We start from the raw sequence: 24,923 nt of genomic DNA on the forward strand, positions 1-24,923 counted from the left end.
AATTGAGCTGGCGAGTGCTGCCCTGCTGCCGCTGGGGGCTGGTGCCAGCTGCTCCCCCCACTGCCCGGGCTGCAGATGGCCCTACCAACAGCCGTCTCTTTCGTCTGTCATCCTCTTCGTTTTTCAGTTCAGGTGCATTAAGCTACAAGGAAGAGAAAAATGTGGGTAAAAGGAGCAGATGCATTCCCATGCATTCCAATAGTGCCATTTTTTAACAGACAGTGGGTGGTTTTAATTCACCCTTCTTAGCCATCCACAGCGTGTTTTCCCCCCAGCCCCCCCGCACTGGCATTGCATAGGTCTGGCTCATTACATCTGCTCTCTGCGGCGGCGCAATACCTTGGGATGGATTCTGCAGGCTTAAAATAGAAACATTCCTGCTTGCTATTGCTGATGTATCATTGGGTAATCATTAAATAAATTCGGTGTTTTACTGCATTAACAAAAACACATGATTGTTTAACAGAGTATATTACAGAAGATGGAGGCTTTAATGGTCTCTATGGATTTTTAGTTTGTAAGAGTACATTATGAAGCTGTCTTGGTAGGGTGCTGTTTTCATATGTGAAAGAAGTTACTGGTGTTATACATCATTTTTATATCTTGTTGCTAGGCAACATATCATAGTGCAGTTATTGCAAAGGTGTCTGCTTCCTCGTTAAAAATCTTCATGTTGCTCCTTAATTCTGCAAAATTAGCTCTGTTATTGATCTCATCCTGCTTCCTCAGATATCCATTGATTGAGAGTTCATCCATTAGGTTTTGGAGAAATAGAACATTTTTCTATTAACTGAATTTGGGGTCAGAACCTCAAGCATATGCATTAGTGCTAATCTGTAGTTTCCCCGTTTGTCACAATTTGTTTTCATGCAGGGAACTCTGTGTTTGTGTTCAGTTGAGATTCAAAATCAGAGAAGTAATTTGGATGGTGGCGTATTTATGATCTCTGACAGCCAAGCTTAAATAATCCGCAGCAATAAAAGCAGAGGCTACCCCATGTGTGCAGGGGAAGGTCTGAAAACTCCCTTTAAAACTCACTGTTTCCTCTCTCCAAGATAATGTGCGGTTCCTGCTTTCAGCACCCTTCTGTTCCAGCATTTCTGCCATTCATCATCACACTTCCCAAGCTTCCTTCAGTTGGAGAGAGCTGTCTGCCAGGGCCATATGTGCTCCCCAGAGGCAGGGGTGGCACTGGCACGTGTCTCCCCAGTGCCTCATGTGGAGCGAGGGCACGTGGTGAGGCTGCCAGCTCCACGCTCTGCTCCAGCATGGGGGGAGCTGGGGGCTTCCGCAGACCTCCGTGTGCAGCAAATGGCTCTTTATTATCCTCATCCCTCATGCCTTTGTTACTAGCATATTGTAATTACTTTCATTAACCAGGCTTAATGCAGCAGCGGTTGGTGTAGCTACTGTTCATTTTGGGGCAAATAGTACTGTTATAATATCAGGCTTTAATTAAGCCGTTTGGGATAAAAGCTGTTGTGCTAAAAGCCTCTAAAAATGCTGTTCCATGGTACACACCCACACAACAACCTGTAAATCAATGAGGTTTCATCTAGCCTCTCTCTTGGAAGATGTAATATGACATGTGCTGTTGGGGCAGTTATTTCTAAAGGCATGTGCTCCAGAGGAGGGGGGTGTGAAGGAAACATGAAAGAAGCTCATTACTTCACAGTCAGTCAACCTACTTCTTTTAAAAAAATCTGCAAATAATTCTGGCAGTGTTTTAAAACTGATGGCTATGTGTTCACTGTTGAATTTCACACCTGGAGCACTCTGGGCAGTCTCTCAACAGCAGCAAGGTTCAAATTCCAGAATCACAGCATTGTGGGAGTTGGAAAGGACCTCTGGAGATCATTGAGTCCACTCTGCTGCTAAAGCAGTTCCCTGCAATAAGTTACACAGAAAAGTGTCCAGGCAGATCTGAAATATCTCCAGAGAAGGAAACTCCACAACCTCTCTGGGCAGCCTGTTCCAGTGCTCCGTCACCTTCCAAGTAAAGTTCTTCATCATGCTCAGATGGAACTTCCTATGTTCCAGTTTGTACCCATTGCCCCTTGTCACATTGCTGGGCATGACCAAAACGAGCTTGGCTTCATCCTTTTGACACCTGCTTTTTAGATATTTATAAGCACTGATAGGACCCCCCTCAGTCTTCTCCAGGCTGATCAGTCCCAGGTCTCTCAGACTTGTTTCCCCAACTTGTTTCCCTGTACTCAGAAGGGAATGGTCAGGGCGGCCTCACAGCAGTCTTCTTTTTCTTCTAACTACAAAATATGCTTGTAACATTTGGGCCTTAGGATCATACAACACCTCTAAAACAATTTCTCCAACATTTGTGAGGCAAACTAGTGAAAACTCTACATTTTTTCCCTCTGCGCTACATCTCTGGGCTTTGACATGAAAACAAGTGTTTTGGTACATCTGAGAAGTCTGGCCAGACTATCTCTAAATTCTCTTTCTTTGATTGCTTCTCTGAAAATCTTTTTCTTCCTCAGAATGCACACGAGAAGATAATCTCCAGCTAACCCTGATAGTAGTGAGTGATGAATATCCAACCAGAACAGCTTGCACTAATTCCTTTTTCCCCCGTCTTTGATGTCTGTGAGGCAAAACTGTTAAAACAGATGCAACTCACTATAGTGCAAGGTGTGCTGACAGAGAAAAGAGCCTTCTTTACATTTCAGTGTCTGTTTTTCCATGAATTCGTTTTTTTATTTGGGAAGTTTTGCCATTCTGCCTTTTTTTAGTTGCTTGTGTCTACATGAAAACCTCTACAAAGTTGATAGTATCACTTCATGGCCAATGAGGTCATTTTTATGCTTACCGGTTGACTGTTTAATTCATGGAAATTTCCACCATAGATAAGTTGGCTTAGTTAATCCCATGTTGTTTCTCTATGCAAAAGGCAGAGAGAAGTCTCTCTTAACCCACATTTACATTAAAGAATTAACCAAAACAGTTTACCCAAGTCCTGAGGAACAAGGTTTTTTTTCCATTTTGTCAAGGAGACATGTCTTTCAAGACAATGCATATTTCTTGCTGCCACCCACCAATCATACAATCATAGAATCATTTGAGCTGGAAGGAACTTCTGAAGGTCCAACTCTCCTGCAGTGAACAGGGATGCCTACAGCTAGATCAGGTCCTGACCTCGAGTGTCTTCAGGGATGGGGCATCCACCACATCTCTGGGCAACCTGTTCCAGTGCCTCACCACCCTTATTGTATCAATCTCCCCTAGTTTAGTTTGAAACTATTTCCACTTGCTTTGCTGAAGAGTCTGTCCCCTTCTTTCTTTCAACTCCCCTTCAGATACTGAAAGGCCACTCTCAAGTCTCCCTGGAGCTTTCTCTTCTCCAAGTTCAGCAGCCTCAGCTCTCTCAGCCTGTCCTCATAGGAGAGGTGTTCCATCCTTTGGGTCATTTTTGTGGCCCTGATAAGGTCTGTAAAATCCATCAACTTAGCTTTTCAGGGCTCTACAGAGATTTGTGGATGAAGAAAATCTTTGTGATCAGGAAGAGACATATTGCCAACTTCTGTTTGCTATGCACTTCAATAAAAATACAGGATGTTTTACTCCATAAAATTATCTGCTTCCCCACTGGATCTCTTGATGCCCATAATTCTTAGAAAACTCTAGTAGTAGGCTGGATCAGGGCGATTTTATTTCTCCAGTGTGATGAATCTGCCAGCCCTGTCTGTTGCCATTCTGCGAATCTTCATCTCTGAGAACCAGAGCCAAATCTGACACTTGGTGCCAGCCAGCATCTGATAGTCCAAGGTTTTTTTTGAAAACGTTCTTCAGGATATCTTAGTGCCTAGTGAAGAACCCTCTACAAAGCTAAATGCAAGAAGTGTATGATCTGGATTGCTTCCCAGTTGTTTGCCCTCTGATCAGCTCAGTGAAAGCACATCTATCAGCTTTCTTGTTGCAGCCCAACAGCAGGGTCACATCCGCTCATGTTGTTATGGTTTTGGCCTTGACACTTTCACTGCAGTCAGTTCTGCTGGGAAACAAAATAAAAGGAACACTGAGTCGATCTGCAGCTTCAACCATGTGGCCACTTGCTTGCATCTGTTTTTCTATATTGTCAAACAGCATTTCATGGCCCCTTCTTTTCTTGACCCAACTTATCAACAGCTGGATATGATATAGAGGTAGCTGGTGCCTCTGATTAGCCCTCTTGTTAAATGCACTGTGATATTTTTAAGAAAAATAAATTAAAAAATTGCAAATATGTCCAATAGCAGTTGGGCTGCCAAAATAGTGGTGTGTAGCCTTGCTTCCATGTATTGTTTCCTATCTCTGCATCCGTCTTGAGTTTCATCTCACATGTCTAGGCTGCCAGCCGCTTGGGACAGGAGCACAGCATGTGTGTGGAGCACTTTGCTGAGTGTGTCCAGAACATAACTAATCAATACGTAACTAGCCAGTGCTTCTGTTCATGATTATCACATCCCAAACTGAGTCTATTTGCAGACAGTATGTATTCCCAGCTGAGAGGAGAGCCTGTTCTTTGTTTACCAAGGTATACAGAGACCTGCTTTTTAATGTTGTTTACTGATTTACTTCTCCAAGACCTCAATTCCAGTTGCTGAAAACAAAAGCTGACACTGGTAAAGTTGTCCTCCATTGCTCTTTGGGTAAGATTTCTCCTATCACATCTAGATTTAAAATGCCGCTTGCTTCCTACCAGAAAGGAGGTCTCTATGGGTCAGCACTTGGAGGAGCAGAGCAGTTTCCTGAGAGGTAACTGTGGTTCATAACAAAATGTTTTCCACACAGATCCCACACCCAACCTTTCTTCCCCACCAACTCAAAATCCAGTGCCCCAAGACACCTTACTGCTGAAGGTGCCAAGTTATAAGTGGCATTCCCACTCCAACCTTACCACCGGAGCTCCTGAAAGGGTCTCCGTGCAGAAGATGCACCTGGGGCTACTTCAAATGTGGCTGTGGTAGAGGAAATCAGTGTATCATGCACAATAAACTTGCCCCTGAGCAAAACCTGAGTGGACAGGCTCTCTTCAGGAACCACATTTTACGTTGGGTAGGCTACCCTTTTTCCCCCTCATTCTGTAATTAGACTTCACAATTATGTAGTTTAATCTAATTAAAGTAATTATGCAATTATACAATAATTGATACATAATCAACATGCAAAAAACCTGCATAAGTATTATTTAGCCAACAGAGGAAATTCTAGATGAACCTTTTCAATCTCTTAAAAGTATATCATTTTAGCAGACAGCTCAAGGGACAAATTTGGCCTACTCAGGCATTTTTAAATCTTTACTGCCACCAGTAATATCCTATTTTACTATTCCTGAGTAACCCACTTTCATTGACTTCAACAGGAGCTGCCTCTGAGCACCCGTAGACACGAGTAAAGCCTCTGAAAGCCTCACCACAAGTATCTCATCCAAAGATAACAGCTTGCTTCAAAGCAATTTCAGGAATGCCTAATACTGGACTGCATACTATTAGAGATTATAAAAAAAGAATTCTCACTGTCAACTATATTGTCAACAAACTTTACCATTTAAGATCTTTTGTAAAAAGTAAACAAAAATTACTTCTTTATTATTCTAAATAACTGTGCAAAATGAGCACCACACATATGCACCATGCTTATGCGTGCATAAATGAGGCTTGAGCTCTGCATACATCCAAGGTCTCATGCACCAAAATCATCGAACACACACATGGCATGGATGCAGGAGTCCTCACTCTAATCGTGGAATTGTAGAATCATAGAATGGCTTAGGTTGGAGAAGACCTTAAAGAACACCCAGTTACTACCCTCTTCCCTGGACAGGGCTGCTCCACACTAGCTCAGGCTGTCCAGGGCTCCATCCAACCTGGCATTTAGCATCTCCAGGGATGGGGCAGGAACAGGAACCTATTTTCCTGTATTGGCTTATTTTTTTCCTGAAGCAGACAGACTGAGAGGACTGTGTTTCGTTATATAAGGATGTTAGCTGTATCTGTAACAGGCAAAGACCCATGTTCTGAAATGACATCAGAGACTTGGGGGCTTGGTTGATAAGAAATGGGATTTCTTCTCATCCTTGGATAAAATTTCTGTTAACACAGTCTCCATCTCCTTACTGCTGTGCTGTGAACTGTTTATCCTTTATGGCTTTTCCCTCCTGTGATTTGGCTGAACATCATTGATATCTTAGCCTTGTTTTGGAAAGCGCTGTGGAATCAAACTCATGCACATTTGTATAATGCCCTATATTTAATCCGGTGAGTCTGGATGCATGATAAAATGAGAATGCCCTGTCCCTTTCTTTATCTCTGTTGCATAACTTATGCTTTAAACCAGGTACATTATCCTGTGAGACACTATGTGGCAAGTTTGTTAGAAATGCTGTGTAGCTGTGTTGGTAAAACTACTCACAAACAGAAATTTCAGAGGAAAATGTGAACGTTCCCTGATAAGCAGTCACTTGGGCTTTTCCTGTTGTTGTTTTTGTGGGTTTGTTATTTTTTTGTATTTGTTTTTTTTTTTTGTTGTTGTTTGTTTGTTGTTGGTGTTGTTGTTTTGCATGATTTGCTACTAAGGATCTAGCTTTAAGTGTTATTACCCATATGTGCAGAAGTATAATTTTGATTTGATCCATATTCTCTTTAATGCTGAAACTGTTGAAAAAAACCTTTTTCAATTTGGTTTCAAATTCAAACATGATGGTTTTACAGTTATCTTTTAACTGTCAGTATTCATATTGCTAGTATAAGTGTGTTGTCAGCCATAATCTTCTTTTTCATGATACAGACTGCAAATGTGTAAAAAAAGCATACAACTGAACAGTTGCTTATTCGTGTTGGTATAAATTCATTTCTGTCTACAGAAGTCAAAGAGGGCTTGCACATCTGTCCCACAATTTCCAAGCTTTAGAAGAACTTACAGGTGCTTAGGTGACCCCCTGATCACAGCCAAGGGTCACATAGAGAGCATCTTTGTCTTCAGCCATTTTTCTTCCACACCTTTGGTGATATCTAAAAGGTGTGATTGCTTCGTAGACAGAAAAAGGCCATTCACCTGCCTTTCTTAGGTGAAATTCACTTGGTTCTCCTGGTATCAGACATTAGCAGACAAAGAAATCACGATAAACACACCCACGAGCTACAGAAAAACTCAGCAAGCACACCGCTGCTTGTACTTGCAAGCAAATTAAATAAATAAATATCGTTATATATATATAAATATTCCATGAAATAACGCAGCATAAAAATCTACTGCCCAGGTACTTTACAGCTCTGCTAACCTTTGTTGCTGAGGTGTCTGTTATGTAGCTCACAGGGAACACCACGCTGCTCTTTTTCATAGAGAATAACAGAGTGGTTTGGGTTGGAAGGGACCTCACAGTCCACTCAGCCCCAACCCCTGCCATGGGCAGGGCTGCCCCCCACCAGCTCAGGCTGCCCAGAGCCCCATCCAATCTGGACTGGAGAGCCTCCAAGGATGGGGCACCACAGCTTCTCTGGACAGCTGTGCCAGCGCCTCACCGCCCTTTGAGTGAAAAATTTCTTCCTAACATCAAATATCAATTTCTTCTCTTTTCATTTAAAGCCTTTCCCCCTATCTCTGTAGCCATTCCACCAATCTTTGCCTGCATCTCTTCAGCAGTAAACTCACTCATATTTGGCATAGGAACTTGAGCTGAATTTACCAGCAGTTTGGTAATTCTGATAGGCTGGGAGCTGCTGTCTTTGGTCAAGATGCAGTAACAGATCGCAGCTGAGTACAGCTGATCTCATATTGCTGAGTGTGATTTAAAGGGAAATCTTTGTAAGAAGTATAACTGCCTGAATTACTACTCTTTTATATGTTTTTAAATGAGAATGTAAAGGCCAAGGGCATTTTTTCCTATTTAATACCATTAAATCCATCATTAAATCTCTCACTGAACACTGGCTGAATTTAATGTTGCCCTGAAGTGCCAATGCTGATGCTTGACTGTGTTAATATTGTTGTATATACAGATACAATAAATAACACTCAGCTAAGATAGTATTAGCAACCATATTGGGTGCATCAATACAAATAGCTGTACTAATGAGATTAAGCGTCAGAAACCAATGGCAATGTGAATCTAGGCACTGGGGCTAAAATATGGATAGGGATTCAACACATTGAACCTATCAGTAAAACAGACTCTACTAAAAGCTTTACTGCTACTTGGCATTAAAGGTTTAATTTGAAAGTACAGTTTTTATATTTTCTCATCTCACTTTATAACATGCTCTGGCTTAAAACCTCAGCCTGTCTTGTGCACAGGTAATATCCATGTTTCTGTTTGCTGGCTAATCTCTGCAAAACCCCTGGCAAGGCACTCTGCTTTGCCATGCTTGACCTGTTCTCCTGGTAAGCATGATTCAGCCCTGGGAGGACTGGGTTTGTACCACGGCTGTTTTTCATGTCTAAGATTCTGAATGCAAGATGTTGAGGATGTTCCTTGTTTATGCTTTCATGGCTTGAAGTTGGCTCTGTGTTGTGATCTTTCTTCTAAAGTGTTACTACGTATGGTAAAGCTCTGAAAGATATATCTGGTAATCTGGTAAAACACTGGTGTGTTTTACTAAGAAAATGATCCAAAGTGAAAATAAAAGAAGTGATCTAAGGGACTGCCTTTAATCATCAGAGGTAAAATCCTTCCCTTGGTAGGAGATTCATTTAAGGGTTAAGTGGAAATTAATTAATACTTAGACATGATGTAGATCTTTTTGCAACGAAATGCAATTTGATGGTTCTACTGAAAAGTAATCAAAAGAAATTAACATTTTTTTGCCAGAAAACGATATTCTGTTACTTCTAAATTTTTAAATTTCCAAGACTAAGACTTCTCTTCCTGATTCCCTGCTCTCTAGAAACTCAGTAACATAATTAAAAAGCGATAACAGTGTGACCTGTTTCCCTTTTCTTTATGTATTACTTTAATTTTTCCTCATGATTTCTATGAGGTAAAAAAGAAAATACATACATTCTCATTTTTTTACATGGCAGCAAAAGAATGTTAATTTTGCTGTAAAGTGAAAAAGTAAATCATGTGCAGTTAAGAGCTCAAAAATAAACAAGCGTATGTAGCCAGCTTACTTCCTTGCATAACTCTGTCATGACACAGCCCATAATTTCGTAATTACCTACTGTTTTCTGGCAAATGTCTTTAGGAATACTTTAGAGAGTTGTAAAAACTTTTCTTAGTGTCATTTTTCATAGCATTCTAGCTCTAAAACCAAGCTGTCTTCATACCAAGATTCTCATAGAACATCACTGGTGAATACCTAGAAATGGCAAGGCAGAACGATGCAGTAGATCATGAATTCTTTCTGCAGGTGCTCATCATTCATCTGTTCAAGCTGAGTTGTTTCATTACCAACCTTACTTACAAACTGTTTCAGGGATCCTTTCTTTTTCTTTTTCTTTTTCTTTTTCTTTTTCTTTTTCTTTTTCTTTTTCTTTTTCTTTTTCTTTTTCTTTTCTTTTTCTTTTTCTTTTTCTTTTTTTCTTTTTTCTCATTTAAAATAATTCATTTCACTTGGTTTTAAACAAATCAGATAAACCTAAAGGCATTTAATTTCAGCTAACACCGAAGCAGCCGTGCAGTCTCTAACTTTACATTACATTAAAATGGTTTTAAGCTGTTGCATTTTTTTTAATAGTTGTGAATTGCTTATGCAGACAGTGTCTACAATAACATATAAGACTCTGGTGTTACACTTCTTCTTAATGAAAGGAAGGAAGTAATGGATGGAGTCAGACCGTGTGATTTAGAAACAGAGTTAAGGCTTCAGTGTCTGTTTTCATATATTCTCTTACTTTTTCTGAGAGTGGTGTTTTCACCCTCAATACTTTTTGCGACAGGAAAATGATGAGTTTCTCTTTGGTGATTTTCCAACTCAAGAGTCTTTCAACATTAATTGTATTTTTACGTGTTTTACCTCATAATGGTAGTATAGTACTTACAGAGATTACATTGGTGCTGTGATACTTAATTCAAGTTTGTAGACTACTTTGCAAATGAAAGACAGTGTGTACAATAAGCACTAAGTGTTATTGTTTCAGGGCTTAAAGCAGGCAGAGCTAAAGACAATGGTAGCTTTGAGGAGTCCACTTAATGTAAACACTAGATAACAGTGAATTGCACAGTTAAAGAAAGGTCTCCTTTACTGTTCCACAGGCATTCTTTCAGTTCAAGCAAGACTCAGTTCACAATCAAGAAATGCCAGACTGCTTAGGAATAACTGGGGCAAACAAAGGGGCCCTGCTTACCTGCATCCGATTCTTAAGGGCCGCCCTGCGTAGCACAGAGAAATGGCAAGTGCCACTTTGTGCTCCTGAGGGCACGATGGGAGGCAGGGGCAAATTTTGGATCAAATTATTCAAACATTAGCACTGCAAGATGTCAAAAAGAAAAGGTAATCACCTCTCTAAAATACTGACAGATATTCTTGTCCTCGGAAGTTTCTGTCAATTCACAGATACCTAAATTCACCGGTTGAAAGTGCAGCTCCATAGTAGTTTTGAGAAGGCTGAACTGTCATTTCCAAGAGAACCTCCACCACTGTACTGTGAAAGCTTTGTGAATTCATTTTTACTGTGGATTAAGTCCCAAAGTTGTCTAGTAATTTGTCTAAGCAGGGCAGTCCTGGTTCTCCAAATCTCTACTCACCTGCGCTGGCATTTCTACCAGCACCCAAGCTTTCCTCTGCCTGCCACACTCCCAGCACTCTTCCAGGCTGGGACAGAATCCAAATGCCACTCTTCAGAAGAAAATTGTGACGTAAATGTCGCCAGTCAACAAACCAGCTTGCTACCCACAACATTAAAATGGAAAACCTAAAATTGGATTATCTATACAATTAAGGAAAGCATTTCAAGTGATCACAGATGACCTTTCTAAAACATCAATGTCTTTTTAATGTGAAAGCATTAAAAGGTCATGTGGAAACTTAGGGAGAGTAGGGAAGAGGGGCCTCATGCACACTTCAGCCTCACCCTGTTAGGAAGACAGCCAAGATACAGAAATATGGTAGCACTTTCCAGTTTGCAGATAGAGCCATTACCTATGAGATTTTGATAAACTGGAAAAAAAAAAAACAACCCCTCCAAAATAAAGAACAAGAATTATATTAGGTATATTTTAGGTGTGAGTCTGAACAATGTGTTTTATCACTCATTCTGACTGGCATTCTTGCCAGCATAATAATCCAGGTAACTACAGCCATTCTCCCCTGTTTCAGGCCCATTGTCTTGATTTTGGCTAGAGCACATCATTCTGAAAAACAGCTTTTCTTGATCTGCAAACTTTAAAGGATGAAGACTTAACACCACATCCCAGCAGTGAAACACCAGCTCATGAGACATTATTCTTCTTTATCTTATTATGATTTGTCTGTTTCTAGCCATTGGTTTGTAATACAAGAAGTTAGTAGCTGACTAGAAGTTTTCTAAGGGTGTTAGAAATCAGGGTTTGAGGCTTTTTCCCTCACTTTGAAGATGCTCATGTAGTTCAAGCATAGTTCCTCTTACTGTAACAGCACTGATCTCTGTAAATCTGTCATCTTTTTACAACTTCTATCTGTTTCTAGCATTTTTGAAGAAATGTGTACAGAGGAAACAGACTGTTCCAGCATCAGGCTCACAAGCTCAACTGTGCTGCTCCTCCCTTTTACAAACACATAATGATTGAAAATTTTTTTGTGTGTGAGAATGCAAGATACTGGAAGGATATTTTCAGTCACCTATGCACTGGTGATCTCTAACTCCTTTCTCGGCCTAGAGTTCCATTTTGCCAGAAGTATCTGGTGTTCTCCATTCATAGATATGAGTTTGCCATGTTCAGCTCTGTACATGTCTGTATTCTTAGCTGAACTGGTCTCTTTCAGCTTCAGCCACTGCTTTGTGCAGCTGTGCTCCTTCTAGGGTAAGAATCATCAAGATTTAATATCTTCCTGTCAATTCAGATCTAGGAGGTACATGAGCAGCCTTGAGAACAGATGGTTGAATTCACATACACTGAAGCACGCAGTGCTACACTGATTTCTTAATCTCATTCAGAATAAATGCCTTGTATATGAACAGATTCTGCAAGTTGTCAGAGCATCATAAACAAAATTGTTTGCTAATTACAGTCAGCCACATCCGTGCAAGGTTGTCCAGGCAGGATTTACAGGCTGCTTTGCCTTGCAGAACCTGTGTATGCTACAGAAGGGAAAAGAAAAGAAGAGCAACTGCCTTGGTGCTCAGATTCACAGCTTGATGTCCCAGCCTGATGCAATATTTTTCCTGTAAATTTAGCACATTTCTTCTAATGTTGTTCAGAACAATGTATTTCACGCAATGTCTTTCCATAACATAGCACACGGTCACTGCTGTACTACTCACATGTTTGTGAAGCTTAAAATATTTGATCAGTTGGCTGAGCAAGCAGAGCTAAAATTATAGATTCACACCTACTGGTAAGTCTCCACTATAGATGCTTAAAAGCACTCTTTATATGAGCCCTTGGGCTCCCAGGGACTATGTGAATCTTTCTGGCACCCCAGCCCTATTAAGTCGGTTTCACAAGAATGACATGGTACTGGAATGAATGGTACTAATGGACATGGCATGGAATCAATGGTACTAAGATCAACTCAGGCCAATCTGATGACCTCTTATTTGACCTTCTGTCCAGGGGATGAATCAGGACCACCAATGTGGCTATCCGAAAGCTTTCAGCCTCATACAGCACAAGAATCCTGAAAAAAATGAAAATAAAAATTTAAAAAATTAGAAAAAGTATAGTTTCATAAAAGTGGATTTTTTTCTTGCTTCCATCACCTCCTTGCATTCATCAGCATATTTTTATCTGGATAAAAGAATGTTCGTATTTGAAAATTACATGCATTTGCGGCAAATATATTTCAGTGTTGCTAAATATTTACCATGGCAGTATTTTTGTCTTCTCCAAACCACAGATGTTTTTTGTAGTAAATATGTCTGTTTCATAGCTCTCTTCTGTTCCTTTGTCCACATTAATGCAACCATCCGTCAAATACAGCGTAAATCCCTAACCAATGTCTTGGTCTTTATTGCCAATAGCCTACATTTTAATTTCTTGAAGTGTTTCCAGAGCAGTCCTGAGGCTGCTGCTGTTGCTTTGTTAGCAGACTGCAGAATTAACATGCTTGTTACCATCTCTGAAAATGTCAACTATGTGCACTTTTTCATTATTATTTGAAATCATGCAGAGTTCTGGACCTTGAAGTATCCTAGGTCTCTTACCTTCCTCTTTCTCCTCCCCCCGCTCCCAAGAGGCAGCAATTCATCTTCATTAGCCACTTCTGTTAGCTTGCTGCCAACTGAAACCAGAAAACTAGCTGCATCAGTCTTGCATGGCAATTCAAGAATTAGAATCCACAGTCCTTGGGTGCAGGAGGTTAATGCACTAATAAAGATTGCACCTTGATTAACCACATCATCTTAGCTTGCCCAGGCAAGGCTGGTTCTCAGTTTGTCATATCATATGGCCCAATGCATTCATTTAAAAACATAGCTTCCTAACTAAGATCACAGATAGATCACAGATTCATCTCTGGAACCAGAGAAGCAATTTTGTTCTTTTTTTTTTTTTTTTTTTCGGTGAAGAATATTTTAAAGTTTTTAAGGAAATCTCCTGCTTTCTGTTCCATAGCATACCTGTAGGGCTACATGTTGTTTCTTTCCTGATAGTTAGAGGTAAGAAATCTTTCTGGCTTTAACTCAGATACGATAGATCATGGCACAGTTTATAGTCTAGTTAACATTTGCTCTTAGACTCAAGCCACCATTCTCTTGGATATCCTTATCTTCCCCTGGCCTTAGCAGCTCATTTGTATCACATAAACAAAGAACAATTTGCAAGACTCTCTATTAAAGAATGATAATCATACAGCGAAGGACCTAAATAAATCAGTTCACTGAATGACTGAAGCATTTTTTTAATATTTATCTTTCCTATATTGCCAAGCCTTGACTGAATGTTGCAGGTTATTTGCAGGATGGTTCCACTAAAGCAGTGATAACAAATTCCAAACAGAAACTTATTGCACTGGCATTTGTGATCTGCTATAGAGTAACCTGATCCATAGATCACATTACAAATGTTCATGATTTGGAGTGCTTCATTTTGTAGATACCAAACATCTGGAGATATAATGCTGAACTCATTCTTTAATACTGCAGTCTGCAAAACCTGACCTTCTCTCTTTACAAAGTCCTACTTTACTTTTCCTTTCTTTTCCTTTCTTTCCCTTTCCTTTCTTTTCCTTTCTTCCCCTTCCTTCCCCTTCCTTTCCTTCTCTTCCCTTTCCTTTCCCTTTCCCCTTCTTATTCCCCTTCCCCTTCCCTTTCTCTTCCCTTCTTCTTCTCCTTCCCCTTCTCCTTCCCTTTCCTCTTCCCCTTCTCTTTCCCCTTCCTGTTTCCCTTCCCCTTCCCTTTTTAATCCTTTTTCTTCCTTTCCATTTCTTCCCCTTTTCTTCTAGAAATCATTGGAGCAGGAATAGGGAAGACAAAAAACTGCTGACTGGGACTCAACGCTGTACCAGCGCTCAGCTCTATGCAACTGCATAGAAAAAAAAAAGACTGCTTTCTATTCTTTCTCAGGGGGCTTCCAGTGGTTCCCTTATACCGTCCTCCAGTCAGAGCGTAGCTGAAGCCATGTTTGTCACTTACCTAAAGATTAGAAAGCATTTGACACCATATGTGACAGAAATATTAAATATAAATCAAAACTTGCCTAAGTAAGTGTATGGGAAGGAAGTAAAACAGTAAACAACAGAAGCTGAAAAATAGCAAGGTATTTTGTTGGGTTACAGTAGTTCTGAATAGCTGTTGCCAGAAGGATAATGACAAAATAAAAGATGTTCTAGTGGAATGAAGAAAATTATCAAGTGCTCAAAGGAAAATAAAGAATTTACAAGGAAGAAAAAGGGATAAGTTGATGTAGTTTGTGTAGGTGACATCTTAAAGAGACGAGAGGAAACAGCTTTATCTTACTATTTCACAAATGTGCATTGAGGCTCAGGTTATAAAAGTCACAACAATAGCAGATATAAGAGGAATCACTTTTTAAAAGTGAAAATTTGATCTTTCACATCATGAAAACCTTATCACAATGAAATGCTGTCAGCTTCAATGTAGTCTGCAAAAGTTTCATTGTCAGACTCTTTGCTTTGGATATTAGACACTAAAATCCTAGCCACATTGTCAGCCAGTGGCAGTGTAGCTTCACTGAATTGAAAGGGATTCATGCCAACTGACAGGACTTAGAGAGAGTCTCCTGTGCAAAAAAAATAAATAAATAAATTACTGTAGAAAAAGAGGAGAGCAAGCAGGTAAGTTTTCCAGCTGTGTCCTGTGGTCACTTACTAAGAGGTCTTGGAAAGCTCTGTGTTAGCTTTGCATTGCCTCCCTTTCCAAATGACAGGATATATCCACTGCCTCCCTAAAAGCTGCTTTATAGTGTAGGTGACTATAAAGAGAGCACTTCTGCAGTCCCTGTGCACTATCCAGCAGAGTATTTGCAAATGAAAATTGCGTATCACCAATCCCCTATAATTCCTGTGACATGTCAGTAGAGCTGCGGATGAGTCTGAGCCAGCTAAGATAATTTTCAAAAAGGATTTGACAGGGTCCTTTATGAGATGCTACAAAAAAAATTCTTAAATCATCCACAGTGAGCGACAAAATATTATGAATCAAAAATTGGGTAGATGAACACACACACTACCGGAGGATTAAACAGTCAATTTTCTTAATGGACCAATGATAAGTTCTGGTTGTGGCAGCAAATGAACAGAGTAATGCATGTGGCAGGAATTTAAATTTAGATGAGACTGAATTCACTACTTGTTTTTAATTACAATTTTTTTCAATCACTTCGACCGTTCCTAGAATCATACAACACACAGCAAGACTGATAGCACTAGAAAAACAGCATTGACTTCAGTCTGGAGTAAATACTATTATTTACCTCTGATTAGAACATTTCCTGAAAAATTACCTACAAGCTAGGGCTAGAAGCCCCAAACAAAACACTACCAAGCAGTGATTAATCTACAAGAAATGTCTCATTACTTAATTGTCGCTGCAGAAAATACATGTGGAGCAAGGATACACAGTACTATAGATTTCTTTATCTGAAGGCTTTCCTTTCCATGAGAAGAAAAGCCAAGTTTGTGTGTTGGTTGAGATTAACTGGGCTCAGACCTTCATAACTCACAGAGCTGCACATTTACATATAGCTGCTGAAAGCTGATTTACGATGGGCAGAGGCAAGTGCAGTCACAGAATTCCAATGTGTAAGTGAAACATGCCAACACCACCACCACAAAGATGGGACATCTATGTAACCCTCACAGGGAGAAGCACACGTTAATAAAAAGGGTCAGTCAGAGGTCTCCTGAGATTTGTGGCCTGTTGCTATCTACATGTCTCTCCCACTGGGTGCCTCCTCTGCTGTCCCCTTGCTCACCGTGTCCCTGCAGTTGCAACCTCTGCTGGTCTCCACCATCCCAGCCTATCTGAGCCACCTGTCATTGTGGTATATCTGCTAGCAGGAGGAGGAGGGTGACTGCTGCTGTCTCAGATGGGCCATCCTGAAACTGAGCACTATCCACATTTATCCACTTCTTTTCTGACCGGGCTGGTCTCTTCTCACTGGTGACAGGTGTCAGGATGAGGGGAAATGGCCTCATGTTGCACCAGGGTAAGTTTAGGTTGGATATCAGGAAACACTTCTGTACAGAAAGGGTTGTGAAGCACTGGAATAGGCTCCCCAGGGAGGTGGTTGAGTCACCATCCCTGGATGTGTTTAAAAACTGTTTGGATGTGGTGCTCAGGGACATGATTTAGCAGAAGGTTGTTAGAGTCAGGGTAGGATGGTGAGGTTGTGGTTGGACTCCATGATCTTTGAGTTTTTTTCCAACCTGAGCTATTCTATGATTCTATGATTCTATTTATATCTAAACAGTCCAGCTAGGACTTCATTCTTTGATCTGGAAATCTGTTTTCCACACTTCTGGCCCCCAAATGGCTTTTCAGTTGTTCCTTTAGTTAACCTTGTCCAGGATTCAAAGGTTAATGTAATCAAGTTGGTAGAAATATCTAAATCTGTTTAAAATTAGCCCATTATCTTATAATGGCTGAAACATTATCCAGTGCAAGATAATTCAGAATTATTTTTTGTTCAGTTTATGATTAAAAAAAAAAAAAGCCGCTTTTGATGCAGGGTTAAATTTTTGGTGGCATTCATCAGTGCATTTGAAAACTTATTTTCAGTCCAGTGGCTGCTCCATGCCAATCCCAAGCACCAGAGGCAGATAGGGTAGCTGACCTCAAAAGAGAAGCTGTGCATGAAGTTTTATTTTAACACTAAAAGTTGAGTCCTTTTTGTTTAGTTAGACAGTTGCCTCTTGGTCTTACCTTTTCAAGCATTTCACACTATGTACTGAAAAAAGATCTTGTTACAGTCACATACTACCATGCTTTTAATCTGTGTCAGATATTGCAGATAAAGACTAAAATCACAAGAGTTGGTGTACAAGGACATGTTCTTCACTTGTTTCTGCCTGCCATTGAAGTTACTGGAAACATCAATCTTTTCTCCTATTTTTTGCGATTCTGTTCTTGGCAGTCAGAGTCGGAGCCCATAGTTCAATATTTCTCTTTTCAAAAAATATTTTACTAGATTTAAAACTTACCATTGCTCAGTGGAGACAGTTTGCGATTTGTGGATATTTTTCACATAGTGCTTTCTGATTTTATATTTATATATATTTCTAATCTGATTTCATTTCTAAACTGACTGAATTCCAAATGGTGGCAATATATACATCACATGAACAGAATTTGTCATATTACTCTGATAAAATCATATTCAGATATTCATGATAATAGCAATTATTAACCATGGCAAATATCAGCGATATTAGTACAACTTTGTGTCAGAAATGGTTACGTTAAATTTAAATTATGTAGAAAACTTTATTACATACCACAAGTGCAAGTAGAAAGGGAGGGGAAGAGAAGCTAGCTGGAAAAAAAAAAAAGAAAAAGAAAAAGAAAAAGAAAAAAAAAAAGACTATTAGGGCCATTTTTCATTGAAGTATGGATGAGAAATAATCTTGGAGAAAAGAAGAAATGAAAGATTTTGACATGTCAAAAAGAAAGGTCACCCTTATTTTTAATCAGCCTTCTCATGCTTTCCATGGATGAAGGTATCATTGTCAGACTTGGGCAGGCAAGGTGGGAGGGAAGAGCTCTGCTAACAGATTGGTTTCTGCACGGCACGTAGCAGACCTCTCAGAAGATGTTTCCGTGAAGGTGACAGTGGGGGTCAGCCACAGTATAACCTACAGGAACTGCTGCCTGGGCAAATGGAAATCATAAGCACTGAGCAGTGTATTTCACAAGCAGGATGGCTTTAGGTCAAAACCACTAGATGCTCCCATCCCAGTCTGGCTGGCCCAGTTCTTGACGGAGGTAACATAAGGTATTGCCCTTCAAAAGAAAGGGACACGTGGTTATTTCTTAGACATGCTTTGGGGCTCAGCGCTTCAGCTTCTTGGGAAAAACACTTTGGAAATGGAGCTTTGCAGGTGAAAATGCCTTTTGTCTGTGCACACAGCACTTCATTTTCTAGAAAGTAAGCAAATGGTTGTGTGAAAGAGAAACAGAGAAAAACGGATGAGAAACAACTCCTTTTTTAGATCACAGCTCTAGGATTAAATGTCACTATTGCAACTCTGCTTTCTGCCAATTTACTGTCATAAACTCTTACAGTTGGAATATTTCTCAGTTTGTAATTCATCTTTTGAAAATAATAGCACTTATGCCAGGTACTTGTAGCAATAGGTCTGCTCCCTTCCAAATGGCAAACTGCTTGCCGGTGTTTCAGCTTGCTTGTGTTAAAAGAACTTACTGTACATTAAAATGTACTCTACTGCCACTTACCAGATAAGCAAGTCGTAAGATGAACAGTCTACCTCAAATAACTGAAAAGCAAAGTGGTTCTGATACTGAAACTGCAAACCAGATGATGCTCTGATTAGAGGTATCCACGTAGATTACTGAAATCTAATAAATCATGTCACTTTTTTGCCTCAAATAAAAGAAAAAAATACAGTTTTTTATTAGAAAATAAACTGTTTATCAAGAATGCTTTAAAGGTGACATTTATTGCTAATAAACTGTTTTGAAAGGGCTGAACCACTCACTGGCAGAAGAGGCAGAGACTTCCTTCTGTGTGAAAAATGCCCCATCTCAGTGCTTGGAGGGTCAGGAAGCACTTCCATCAGCACTACCGAAGGGTGGGCGATAGATTCACCCACATCTTTCTTCAAACAAGAACGTTCCACAAACTAGAAATGAGTCATGGAAATACAACTCTGTTATTATTCTGGGAGCAGTCATAGATCTCAGCACATGCCCTTGGAATATTGCTGAGAAGTTCAATAGTGGTAGAAAAAAAAAAGGAGAGCATCTGCTGGGCAAACTCTTGATAGTGTCAGTGAGCCCACAGCTTAGGGAGGATGTGGTTTTCTCTTCAGCTCTTGAAACTTGTTGGTTGACTCTTCAGAGTTGTCGTGCTTCACATAGCCTCTCATATTAACTCTGTTAAGTTGCTGTGTACCAAATATTATGGCTGTTGCTGTTGAACATGTCAAAAAAACATGTCAAAAAAGAAACAACAGCCTACACTAGGCAGGAATATGAAGCTCCTCTCTTAACAAATCATCTCTTATCTGAAGTGTTTAATTCACACTTTAGCCCCCTCCTTCCCAAATTCAGACTTGCTTTAGAGACTAACTCATCCATCCCTGACTGGTAATAGCATTGAAGGTGTGTCTGCCAGCTACCTGTGTCTGGATCAGGAATGACTGCATACAAGTCTTATGTCCATGCATCTCTTAGCTATTAAAAGATGTCTTTTGAAAATGCACAGGAAGAAAGCAAAGGTGGAGAGCAGCACACTTCATTTAGGGCTTGTTGCATGGCCGCGACCTGCAGAACACAAACAAGTGGCAGTTATGAGCTTATTCAATTCCTTTAATATAAAAAAGAAAATTGTAGGAATTAACCACTGGGCAAGTTCAAAGTGTTAAACATTTATCATTCTGACCTTGTCTGTGAAATCTATTTTGTGATTAATCCATAGGATGTACCTCATTATTTGGTCACAAACTGAGATTTCTGTTCCCATACTGCAAAAACAAGATTCCTCTATTATTCTCACCAGGCAGGATACATCTTATGATTAAAACGTGGATGCTGATTGTCAGAAAAATCAAACTTCTTGCACTTAAGATGCATTAACTATTCAGGAAAATGAAATGGTTCTTAAGAACTGCTCTCAAGAGTCTGCGATAAAAATCAATGTAGCTCACGTATTGCCTAGATTATATGTGAACTGGGCATTTCCTCGAAGTTACAGTAACTTATATATTCCTCCACCCAGCTATCCATGCTAATGATATACTATTTTTTTTTCCTATTCCACTGACTTCCTAAATACAGTTTGCTGTACAATATTGTTTTTCAGGAGATGACCCATTCATGGCCTCCACCACTGTCAGCTATTCACACACCAGGGAAGGCAGAGCAAAGCAAGTTTCCCTTTCCAAACAAGGTAAGAGATGTAAGAGGTGCAGCCTGCATCTTGAAATATGACTTACGTGAGTTCTGGTTAAGCATGTGAGGGCTCTGGACTAAGGCTGATGCAGTGCTGATAACCTTGGACATGCATGTGCCAGTATGGCTCCAGAGGAGCCACAGAAGCATTTGCCAGTGAAGTATTTGCCTGCTCAAGTCCAGAAGCAGGGGACCAGTGTCCTTGTCCCAGAGGACCAGTGCCTCTGGTTCTGTTAATGGTCCTTTGAAACCAGCTCCATCCATTATTTATGTGTATCACAGGAAGCATAGAGTGTAACACAGTGAAGCTTATGGGCACAAGCTTGGGGAAACCACATTATTTGTACTTGGTAAATCAGGAGGGAAGGAGGTCAGCTTTCCTATGCAAATGCCAATAAAAATTTCCCATTGTATCATCATATACAGTTTATATGCCACAAGCATTTGTCGTGAAGTATTCAAGCTTGAAATATAATACTGATGCCGTTTATAGCCTTTTTACTGTCAAAGCAACTTCCTTTGGCAACTGTTAGTCCATTCTTCAGAATTTAGTGAGCAGAATGATTATAACCACAAAGCCAAGAAAACATCAAGGTTTGCCTACAGTAAAACAGCTTTGCCGTGGATGATAGTGTCATGGTTTTGAAGTACCGGGGTGTAAACCAAAACATCTCTGGCATGTTATGAAAGAAAAACAGAAGGAAATAACTCACTATCTTTGCTTGATGAAAACGGACAGTTGATTGAAGGTGAGAGGCGGACTACAGGCTTCTTAAGTGAAAGTAAGTCCAGCAGGAGATGGATCAGCAACTTACCAGCCAGTAAAATGTTCAGAGTGAATGACAAAAACTCAGCAGTTTCTTAGCACAAAAAAAGTACTAGTTTCCAGTAAAAAAAAAGACAGGGGTCTCTTGGAAAGAGTCCAGCGGAGGGCCACGAAGATGGTGAAGGGCCTGGAGCATCTCCCCTATGAGGAAAGGCTGAGTGAACTGGGTCTGTTCAGCCTTGAGAAAAGGAGACTGAGAGGGGACCTGATCCAGGTCTATAAATATCTAAGGTGTGTGGGGGGCAGAATGGCGAGGCCAGACTGTTTTCAGTGGTGAGTGGAGACAGGACAAGGGGAAACGGCTGGAAACTGCAGCACAGGAAGTTCCGCACAAATGTGCATAAGAACTTCTTTACAGTGAGGTGACGGAGCACTGGAACAGGCTGCCCAGGGAGGTGGTGGAGTCTCCTTCTCTGCAGATGTTCAAGACCTGCCTGGATGCCTACCTGTGCTACCTGGTGTAGGGAACCTGCTTTGGCAGGGGGGTTGGACTCGATGATCTCTGGAGGTCCCTTCCAACCCCTACAGTTCTGTGATTCTGTGATTCTTCCACAATTATTACCATTCAGTGTGTTCATATAGCACGTGTGCAGATGCATATGGGCAAGGTATGCCCCTATCAGCATATGTGACCATCACGAATGCAATTCCTCACTACTAAATGTATTGTGATAAATATAGGAGTAGCAGAACCATGGTCTATAGGGCTGAGATATGTGAATAATGGCTGATATTGACTTTCTCATCTTCTCTCTGCCTGTTCATTCATCTCTGTGGGAAATAATCTGATAGCTTGAACTGTGGAGCTGTTTCAGAGATCTACCATTCATTTTTTAAAAGCCTTTTCTAGTTGGTTGCCTTTTCTCCTACCAAAGAATTCCCATTTTATTTAAGCCTAGGATCGACAAGATTTCATCTAACAGTATGTGTGCATACTTTAGTAATGTAATGATACCAACACTCTATTCTGTCCTTGGTGGCCTACATTGTCAGAAAATAGAGTACTTTACGTAACATAGTGAAGAAATACCTAGAAGTACATTTTCCTCTTGGAAAAACCCTGCATTACTGGCCATAAAACGTGATAAATTTAGACACTGTCTTTTTTTAATATTTTAAAATAATTAAAATGTGTTTCTTTCACCTCCTTTGGACCCAAATGGTTGCATGCTCAAGAAGGCATCTGCTTTTCAGGCTCCAAAATGCAAATAATGATTTCCTAATCTTTCAGTCATGTTTTCAAAATACTCATAAGCTAATAACCACTTTTCACAAAATGTAGTGAAAAATCTTTCTTGGATCTCATATGAGATAACTCCATAACTCCTAGGAAGCTTTCCTACAGATGAGCTACATAGCTATTCCAAGTTGAAACCTAAGAACTACACTATGACCACACACTACGCTGTGTGGATGGCACATTACTCAGAAAGATAGTCCTGTCAGTCAAGCGGTGGCCAAGGACAGCAAAGAGGCTAAAAAGCTAAATTCAGGGCATTGGCTCCTTCTCTCCATCTTCCCGTCTCCATGGAGTGAATGGTACTGTGAATACATTTCCAGACTTTATGGAAGCGTTGAGACATCAATTCAGATCATTTGCAAAGCATCTTCCAGATTTACTCTGTAGGAGTAAATAGACTACAATCCTTTAATAGAAAATGTTTCCAGATATAAAGATATTTACTGTCTTGGGAATGAGAATCTTGTAAGACTCCTTCCTTTCTGCAAGGATGCAAATCATTCTTACTTTTCTGTCTATAAGAAATGAGTGCCAGCATCATTAGTCTCTGTATCTACCAAATTACTTTTCACCTACGACTCAAGTAATCAGAGATCTGACAGCTTGAAACTTGAAATTTATTAATTAGGCTATTAAAATTGCAAAGGCCACAAGAACTATAGCTGGACTCATTTTGAAATCTGTCTAGTAAATAAAAACTAATAACTGAGTTTTCTATGTCACAAATAGGATTGCATTTTTGAAACTGTGCATGTGGATATGAAGCTATACAACTCTATATGCTCTGCAGATGGGAGGGTCTATGTGCATATGCTATACGTGTATGCAAAATCAGACCTCACTAATGCTGGAGGTCTGCATTAATCCACAGGAATGAAAGGAAAGCCAGTGTCAAGTTTGAAGCATTGGCTACTGCCCAGTAAGTTTTTCAGCACAGTGCTGCTGGGTGAGCGCATGTAGGGAACTGTTCTATATGTAATAGAGGGCACGAAGTTGCATTTCGCTGCTAACTTGGAATTTTGTTTCTCTGTGGAATTAATTTGTATTCTTGAATTTAGTAGGAAGGAGCAGTGATTGTCTCTTTACTCCTTGTTTTTCAAAGCTTAAGGATAATTGGATCAGTGTGTGATGTGACAGCCTGCATGTGCTTTCCTCTCTCCTATCTCTGTCACACTTTGTTATGAACAAATGACTAGGCATTATTTGATTGTAATTTTATTAAAACATCTTAATAAATAAACTTTAAATGAATAATTAAACTTAGTAAATAAGAGCTCACTTGATGCTTGTGTGAATGAGCTTTCATGTTCAAACATTAATTCTCTATTCCAGCATGAGGGAAAAAATGCCATTAATTCTGCTGCCGCCTTTGCTCTCTTTTTTCATTTTTACTGTGATTTCATGTCTTGAAAGTTCGATCAGGTGTTTGATTTCTATTTATGTGTGTGTGATATTATAGGATCAGCCATCACTTTGTTACTTGAGAATTAAATTTATCCACCCCAGGAAAATTGCTATCTTGTCACAAAACTATGGATTGATTATTCTCAAAAGCTAAATTATAATAATAATGTTGTCTTTTCAGTGCCCAACTCATTTACTGTTTCCTTTCTTGTTGATTTTAACAAGATGAAGTAAATGCATTAGAAAAAAAAAAAATGAAAAAACTCCAGAAGTGGGGACTTAACCTCTTCTTTTTAAGTTACACAAAGCATTATTTTTCCTACGTCGGTAAGAATATTCTTTATATCACAGCAGTATTTTTATTAGCCTTTTTATATAGAATAATTTGCTGAAAATGAAGGCACTTCTTTTAAAGAACCAGTTAAAAGGAGATGTGAAAATGTTGTAACTCCTATGTTTTGCTGATGCAAAATTTGATACAAAGCAGAGGCAATGGCAGAGGAAAGATACCATGCTAGATAATTAAAAGGGGAGAGTGCATTCTTTCTGAAGTTGATGAAAATGTAAAAGAGTGAACAATTTCCTTGCTTAGCAGTTTCAAATAATCTTACAAACTCAAGGATATCTCCATCAAATAACTCTCTTCCCCAAAACAGGAAACAATTTCCCAATGTGTAGTTACAAAACTTCACTACTCTAGAAACTGAATGTGCTCCAAGAGCCTACTTTTATTGGTAGCGTGGTTGGCTGCTAGAACAACATTTAAATTCAAGTATGTGTATCATCACA

The 24,923-nt window shown here is 39.8% G+C and overlaps 1 protein-coding gene across 1 annotated transcript in view; it reads left to right on the forward strand.

The window, feature by feature from the left end:
• The window catches only part of AFF3 (AF4/FMR2 family member 3), a 317,614-nt gene that overhangs the window by 169,315 nt on the left and 123,376 nt on the right, over positions 1 to 24,923 (forward strand). The window contains exon 5 of the mRNA XM_042868275.1: positions 20,576 to 20,662. Coding sequence (XP_042724209.1) covers positions 20,576 to 20,662 — 87 coding nt within the window. The remainder of the gene's footprint in view (positions 1 to 20,575; positions 20,663 to 24,923) is intronic.

This window comes from Lagopus leucura, unplaced genomic scaffold, assembly GCF_019238085.1.
Source record: "Lagopus leucura isolate 7727_CA_CO unplaced genomic scaffold, USGS_WTPT01 Super-Scaffold_100001, whole genome shotgun sequence".
NCBI classification, from domain to species: Eukaryota; Metazoa; Chordata; class Aves; order Galliformes; family Phasianidae; genus Lagopus; species Lagopus leucura.